This window comes from Typha angustifolia, chromosome 11 (assembly GCF_048772165.1).
Source record: "Typha angustifolia cultivar Huaian chromosome 11, ASM4877216v1, whole genome shotgun sequence".
Classification (NCBI taxonomy): Eukaryota; Viridiplantae; Streptophyta; class Magnoliopsida; order Poales; family Typhaceae; genus Typha; species Typha angustifolia.
The window spans coordinates 5,335,446-5,343,219 of record NC_133249.1 but is presented as its reverse complement, the minus strand read 5'-3'; the positions used below and the strand labels follow the sequence as shown (position 1 = coordinate 5,343,219).

General features: G+C 35.5%; 1 protein-coding gene and 1 non-coding gene across 2 annotated transcripts; one reads left to right on the top strand and one right to left on the bottom strand.

Moving 5' to 3' along the window:
• Positions 1–4,012: 4,012 nt before the first annotated feature.
• Positions 4,013–5,788, top strand: LOC140769574 (transcription factor MYB61-like). The gene is made up of 3 exons (XM_073110312.1): positions 4,013–4,374; positions 4,502–4,631; positions 4,725–5,788. Exons 1-3 carry the CDS (start codon positions 4,242–4,244, stop codon positions 5,512–5,514), a joined length of 1,053 nt encoding a protein of 350 aa, XP_072966413.1. The 5' UTR covers positions 4,013–4,241; the 3' UTR covers positions 5,515–5,788.
• A 1,878-nt stretch (positions 5,789–7,666) lies between these two features.
• On the bottom strand, positions 7,667–7,738 carry TRNAH-GUG (transfer RNA histidin (anticodon GUG)). Its single transcript has one exon. It is a non-coding gene; the product is annotated as a tRNA-His (tRNA).
• Positions 7,739–7,774: the final 36 nt, after the last annotated feature.

The following is a 7,774-nucleotide window of genomic DNA, read 5'->3' as shown; positions in this document are numbered from 1 at the left end:
CAACTTAAGAGAGAATTTTATATTGACCAAAATAGATGAGCAATTTAGTCGCTTCTCTTGTTCAATCTACGACATTAAAAGAATGAGGTATTTTTGATAGTTCATAAATTTTTATTATTGTAAAGGTAAATTATTATTAAAAATTTACTTAATTAAAAAATAGTTCAGTTCGATATCAATGACTAGTACATATCACTTTTTTGGACTCTCAATCCCAATCCAGAGTTTTGGAAATCTTAGTTTATATAGACTCTTGGCTCTCACCTAGTAGCTTAATCCTGTTAGTTGAATTATTTACATCAAACTTTGTTTCACTTAGATTGGGACTATCTTATCTCCCTAATAATTAGTATCAGAGTTATATGACCAGTAAAAGAGAGATCTAATATTTAACTCTAGCATAAGAGATTGATATGCAAGTGTGGTCACACTCAATAAAACAAAGGTCCTATTGCTAAGACAAGGAATGTGGGGTTCCTTAATTTTTCTATGCTATAGGATACCTTATCCATGAACAGAACAAATCCAACCACTCATTTGAACACACTACTAGGGTTTGCATGCATGCATGCATGCATGCATGCATAGCTTCTATCTTTGTGATAAGATCTTGAATTCTACCCCAATTTTTGTTCACAAGTATGTGTCCTCATACAGAGAGCATCTAAACTACTCAACCTCAAGGGTACCATTATTGATTGGGATTAGAGAGCAACTAATCCTCTTCCTCTCACATGCACTGTCTACCATTAGCTAGTGGTGGGTCTTGTTAATTAGTGCACAGATATATTCATTAAGGACTAGTGATAGTGATTAATTAATTTTCTCCCTTAATCTCCCACTAACAATTGTACAGCTCCTAATCTCATTGAGATCCTTCATAGGAATGCTGTTAATGGTCCTTAAAACACTTTATTGTTGTTAGTGGTGCATGTGAAGTTTGTACTTTAGGATGGAGGACATAGCCCTAATAAATGGGTGGTGAAAGGAGGGCATCTTATCTTGTGACTATTCCCTATATTTGGACTCATTGTTCCACTAAAATGACAAAAGACCCTACCTTGTGACCCTAAGAAGAAGATCAGGACAATTGGCATCTAAATCTTTTAAGAAGGGGGGGGATCAACATTTCCAACTTCACTTTGTCTCCTCCTCTTTCTGTTAGTTCTAACATCCTCATCATTCACTAGTCTATATATATATACACACACATATTTTATTTACTCATGATTTAATATAATAATCAAGTATCCAAATCTTCCATTGGACTTCAAAGATAATAATTATTTTCGGCATTTTTTTATAGATCCTAGGTGCAAAACCGTTGTGATATATAGATTAAACAACGAGCCCAAACTAATATATATGTAAAGAGAGAGAAATTTAACTAGCACTTTGATTTTGGTATTATAATCTTTATAAAGTTGAAAAGCTCAAGCTTGTAAGAAGTAAACTCTATTGTCATGTTTCTATTCCATACCAACCTTCTCCAAAACTTTATTGTATATGAAAGCTTGGCTTGTGCTTAAAAGTTTTCCATATTATAAATGTGCCTCCACTAACTAAGCTAGTGTAAAAGTTACTTTCCCCCTTTTAAGTGTGTTTTGTTTCCTTCTCTTTGTTTGGATTTGCTCCTTCTATATGGAATAGAAACACTACAGTAGTAGTAAGATAGAAAATTTTCATCTCTCTCTCTCTAAATATATATATAGTTAATATATTTCTCTTCATGTCAAACTAGAATTAAATAGAAAGATAGAAAAGAATAGCTAAAGGTTTCATTTAAACAAGAAAAACCAAGATGGATATTTTTATTATTGCATGTAACTAGATACTTCTCATCTATATCTTCCTAATCCATTGTGTTAAAATATAAAATATAAAGATGTTGCACTCCATCAAGCTTGCATAGTACCTGCAGATGTCTTTGAGTTTGAATTATACTATGCCCATCTATCATTTAAAATATAAATTTTATTTATTTATTTATTTATTTATTAATAACTTAAACTTTTACAGCAGTTGATAAATTAGCATATTGCACTCGAATAAAAATCGGACGGCTGATGATCACTAACATGCTTAACGACTATTTTCCTAAAAACAGATTTGTGTTTAATGCCCATTTATAACACTTGATTGTAATTTATTATCTAACGACAACATGAGCATATCTTATTATTGTGAAAAATATATGCACCTAATTAATCATGCCAGTCAAGTCTATCCTCCATTTATTGTTTTGAAAATAAAGTAACACTATTTTCCCTTCTAATTGGGTACCCACATTAGATTTAATAAATGCATTTCATGTAATGTGCTATCATATTAATTAATTAGGTCTATAAGAAATCAATATCTTGTATTTTATTTGACTACAATCCATGTCACCAAACAATCTCTGATATAGGTTTAATCTATGACGCTAGATATCCAATTCTTACCTTTTTTTGCACATAAAATAACAATTAACATCTAATTAAATAGATTGGCCTAAACATGAAATTAGTAATTACTAGTATATAACATTAAGGATATATTTTTTTAAGCAAATTAATTTTGATTTTAACTTACCTCTTTGTATCCTCATTGACACCAATTTTTTTTTTTAAATAGAAAAATGGCCAAATTATTCTTACCATATTCAAATCAGACTGTAAATTTTTTTTACAGGTAATTAATTTTTTTTTTAACGTTCTAGTTATCAATTAACTAACAATTAAAATATAGTTTAGATATCATTCTATTCTATATTGATGATATATATATATATCTTGCAATGAGGACCGTTGATTGTAGTGGGTCGAGGTGTGGTTCGTGATGCATGATGTCCTGATTTGGGTATTACATCATGCAGTAGAAATGTGGGCCATGGGAGAGGGGGGATGCCACGTAAGGTGGGTCCAGTCCGAATCCTGTGATGAGTTGGCGCGTGTATTAAGAGCCTATCCCAGCCGTCGCCTTCGGGGGCTCCACCAGACTGTACGGTTGATGGTGAGTCATGCAAAACGAGTTCGCCCATTGATAACGATTTGTGGTGAGCCCACCGTTAATGGTGTATGACTCAATCATACGCCTTGGCCCTTGGTGGATTAGGATTAGTGACCATCATTCCTCAAATGTTCCTTTTTCTTTTCTTTTTTTTTCTTTTTTTTTTTTTGGGTTGAAAAAGTATTACAATTTAATTTAATTTTTTTTTAAAAAGAAAAAGAAGAGAGTTCCAATTTACTTATAATTTTTAAAAAAAAGTTTATTTGAACATTTAATTTTAATCTCAACTCATTGCAAACAATAGAGTAATTTTTTTTTTATAGTTTGGTGTGGCTTGAAAGCCTCCGCCGTTATGCAGCTTATTATTTGTATTAAGAGAAAATTAGCTTTTGTTATGTATATATCTAGTTTTTAAGTTAGAAAAGAAAATAGAAAAATACTTATAATTTAACCTTTATAATTATACTAGTTCTGTATCTGACTGCCAAGAAATAATTCCTGGTAGAGCAGAAAGAATGCATGATTAGACTCTTTTGTTTCTTTTCCAACCAATGATGAGACTTTCCAAAGTGATGATAGATTTTGGGATCAACCCAAAAGAGCAAGAAGGGTTCCTGTTCCCTCTGACACAAAGATTGAAGGGAATTCAATTGGGTGTCTTGACTACTATTTCTGTACTGTTCCTCTGCAATCAGGATAAGAAGGATAGTTAAGTGTTCCGAGTATTGCACTGTTCTGGTGAACTCCTATATAATTTATGGATGTTTCTCCAGAATCTTGGTCTTCCAGTTCATGGAGATCAATCCATTAAGCCAACAAATAAGGGTTCTAAGATATCATCTTCGTCGGCTTGGATCACAGCGGTTGAAACACCTAATTTTCTAAATTATAGGTTAAAAGTTCGACCTTCGGTCGGTGACTAATAATCTTTTAAGAGCCTAAAAAGAGCTTCTAAGTTAGATAACTACCCATCAAAGTCCACTTAAAAGAAGGAGAAGAAAAAGTGTCATCTTCCTCACCTTTTTATCTTATCCCTCATTAGTTACTACCATAACCTAATTCTCCTCTCCAGTCCTTCTCCATTGTGATACCCTCTCACAATCTCTTTCCTACATTCCCCTCCCCATCCACATAAGAGCCAACTGACCATTATATTGCCTTGTTAATTCAGCAAAAACTTTCTACTCTCTCTCTCTCTCTCTCTCTCGTGTGTGTGTGTGTGCGCATTGCACTGACTGCCTTCCTGAAGAATGGGGAAGCACTCCTGCTGCTACAAGCAGAAACAAAGGAAGGGACTGTGGTCTCCAGAAGAGGATGAGAAGCTTTTAAAGCACATCACCATGCATGGCCATGGATGCTGGAGCTCTGTTCCTAAACTAGCAGGTAATTATTCTACTCTTCCACTTTATAAAGAACTTAAAGAAGAATCCTTTCACTTCCAACCTGAAAAAGATAGAAAGCAACTCCTTTTCTAAGACTTTCTTTTTTGAAAAAAAAAAAAAATCTGTAGGTCTTCAAAGGTGTGGGAAGAGCTGCAGATTGAGATGGATTAACTATCTAAGGCCTGATCTGAAGAGGGGTTCGTTCACAGAGCAGGAGGAGGGCCTCATCATAGAGCTCCACTCTGTGTTGGGAAACAAGTGCTCACCTCCTCCAACTTCAATTATAAATGCATTTTGGATCTCAATTCTTGAGAAAAGCTGTTGAATTCTTTTCTTTTTCTTCCCCCTCAGATGGTCCCAGATTGCTGCACAGTTGCCTGGGAGGACAGACAATGAGATCAAGAACCTGTGGAATTCCTGCATCAAGAAGAAGCTGAGGCAGAGAGGCATTGACCCCAACACCCACAAGCCACTCCCTGAGAACAGTGACAGGAACTCGGACTCCAGTGAACAGAAGCTAGTCACGCCTACACCGGCTAGTCTAGGCCACATGGCCCTCGATCAAAGTACATCGTTAATGACCGGAGTTGAGACGCCGCGCTTGAAGAATTCAAGAAGAGAATTATTCCTTGACCAGTTTGTCACCACCCAAAATTCAATAGCCTGCTTTCCTCCTTTGGTTGACAAGAACTCTATGCTGTATGGTGGCAAACCTGAGATCAGTTACAATACAATACCATTGCAGAGATCCATGATGAACCTTCCTCTAGATAAAACTATGGCTGAGCTTCAGTGTTTGGAGGCTGGTAGCTCTGGTAACAACAGCACATGCAGTGGAAACAATAGTACTACTTCTCTCTATGACAGTGGCATATTCCCATGGTCAGAGTTGGTTCCAAGCAGAGAAGATCAAATTCTTGTGGAAGGGGTAGCAGAGGACCTCAAATGGTCTGAGTACCTTAATGGCATCATTCCAATCTCAACATCTATCCAAAGCCAATCCTTTTATGGAAGTACCAAAGAAGAGAGTGAGTTCTCAATGAGTGGATTGAGCACTTGGCACCAGAATGAGCAGATGCATACTTCTGATGCATATGGCAAAGATGTCAAGAGTATTTCTACCTCATTTGAACAAATTTAGCTATTGGATTCGTAGAGCCTCTGATTCACAAAGTAAGGAAAAGAGTATAGCATCAGACCTAGTTAACAGATTTTTTTTTTTTTTTAAATTTGGAAAAGCTTGAGTCATTAAGATTGCTATGTTGATATGTTTTTCCTCATGTGTAAATGCCTCATGTCACAGGAAATTTAGCTTTGTTTTAGAGTCACAATCTGAGCACAATTTCTTCTTCATGGTGAAGAAGGGAATAAAACTTGTTACAGTGTCTTTACTATTTCCCACTTTTCTTCTTTCATTGTTTTGCAATGTTTGTTCCTTCCTAATGGAAGTAACCAAAATCTTTTATTTTGATCTTGTCTGTCATATATTATTTTGTTATGTTTGACCACTGGTAGCATCACTCTTAGTTTATATTCCTGTCAGAAGCTCTAAGAAGATCAAGGGTTTTAGTTTCAGTTGTCAGCATTCATCTTCTTCCATGCAGACGCTAATGCCATCTCCGCATTTAGTTTGAGATGAACTGGATACTTAGCAAGGAAACCGCAATTATGCCAAAGAGAACAAATCAGAAAAGAGAATTTGAACCTATTTCAACCAACTATTAGTTGAAGGACAGTGACTATTCTACTTCACTTTAAGCAATTCATCTGGTTCCTTTTATCACTAGGAATCATTTGAACTTGCAAGTTGGTTCATAAAGGTAGAAACAACTCTCAAATTAAAGGAAACAATAGTATTTAGGAGGGATGCCCATGGATGGTACTTTCTCAGCTGCTATTCCCTCAAATCAAGATGACATCAATTTGAAAAAGTCAGATAAGTTGCATCACAAGGATTACAGCATCATCTTTCTTTGCTTATTTCTTCTTCTTCAAGATAAAGAAATTCCCTTCTTCGAACAGACCGTATTTGACTCTTGATGTGGTCTACACTGAAGCGTGGCAATTTAGCCCAAAGATCAACTTAAATTTCTTTGAAGGAATCTGCATAATGCTGGCAAAGATATAAGGGGAGCATAAAATTTCCCTTGACATGGATGTTTTCTCTAGTCTTAGAATAGAAGAAAGAGATGGGCACTTTCCTTTCCTCTTCATAGGAATCTTCCCTCATGGCTAATCTCAACTTTCATGTGTCTTTCCTTCTTTTCCTTCCTCTTTAACAAACTCCCATAACTTGCCATAAACTTTCTTGACATATTATAGATGATTGGGATTGATGAGCGAGCATATTTCAGAATGAACCTTAGAGCCTACGAACATATGTTAATCTATTGATGCACAACGTCTACATTAAATTAGAAATAGAATCATTGACTTCCAACATCAACAGGTAAAGAAAGCAGTATAAAAATTTATCAACAAAAAAGACACTAAAGTGGGGCATGGTATGAGGAATAAATATGACATCTTACTAGCCTAGAAGTTCGTTTAGGACATTATTTTTTTGCTGGAGTTGCTGTCAATTGCCATGCATGTCGAGAAGCATTATAAGATTCTCAGAATATATAATAACAAAACATCTACGAAATGTCAATGCCAGTTTTGGATCAGTTTGACAAGCGATAGCAGTGCCAAAATTGATGATGGTTGCTGATTGACTATAAAGTTCCGCCTTTGTTGCAGCATTGCATGGCATCTAATGTGTAGTTGAAGGTTGTGTCTATGCATTGCCATCACTAATCAAAGCTCATCCTACTTTAGAGGCAGGAAAAACAAATGAAATGAGGAGCCCAAACCTAGATATAGGGCAGATACAAACAGGAAGGCAAGAAAACATCTATCAACTTAGGAAGATTTGTATAACAGAGACATCAAGATAATGGAAAAAGATATGTGATTAGTGAAGGGTTTGATGAATAAATTCCTAAAATATCCCAGAGAAATCTCTTTGTTGAGGTAGAGTTAGATGAAAAAGGATGTCATTAATCTGAACAGAACCGAACACAGCAATATAGGGCTATCACAATCAAATATATATTGTTTCTTAAAAGGAAACATAATAACCTCACGAGATTCTTCGCCGGAATAGCAGTCACCTTCTTCTTGGTTTAGAAATTTTCCAGCAATAGAGAGGCAGAGCAGAGAACAATGCGGTAGGAAATTGTGGATTTTAATCTGGGAACGTAAAAAAGTTAGCTTAAATGGAAGGGAAGCAAAAGAAAACTTTAAGAAATTGTGGCTGCTGGGATTCGAGCCCAGGTCTCTACGGCCACAACGTAGAATTCTAACCACTAAACTACAGCCACAAGTTGTACTTGGAAAAAATTTTATCCAATAAAATT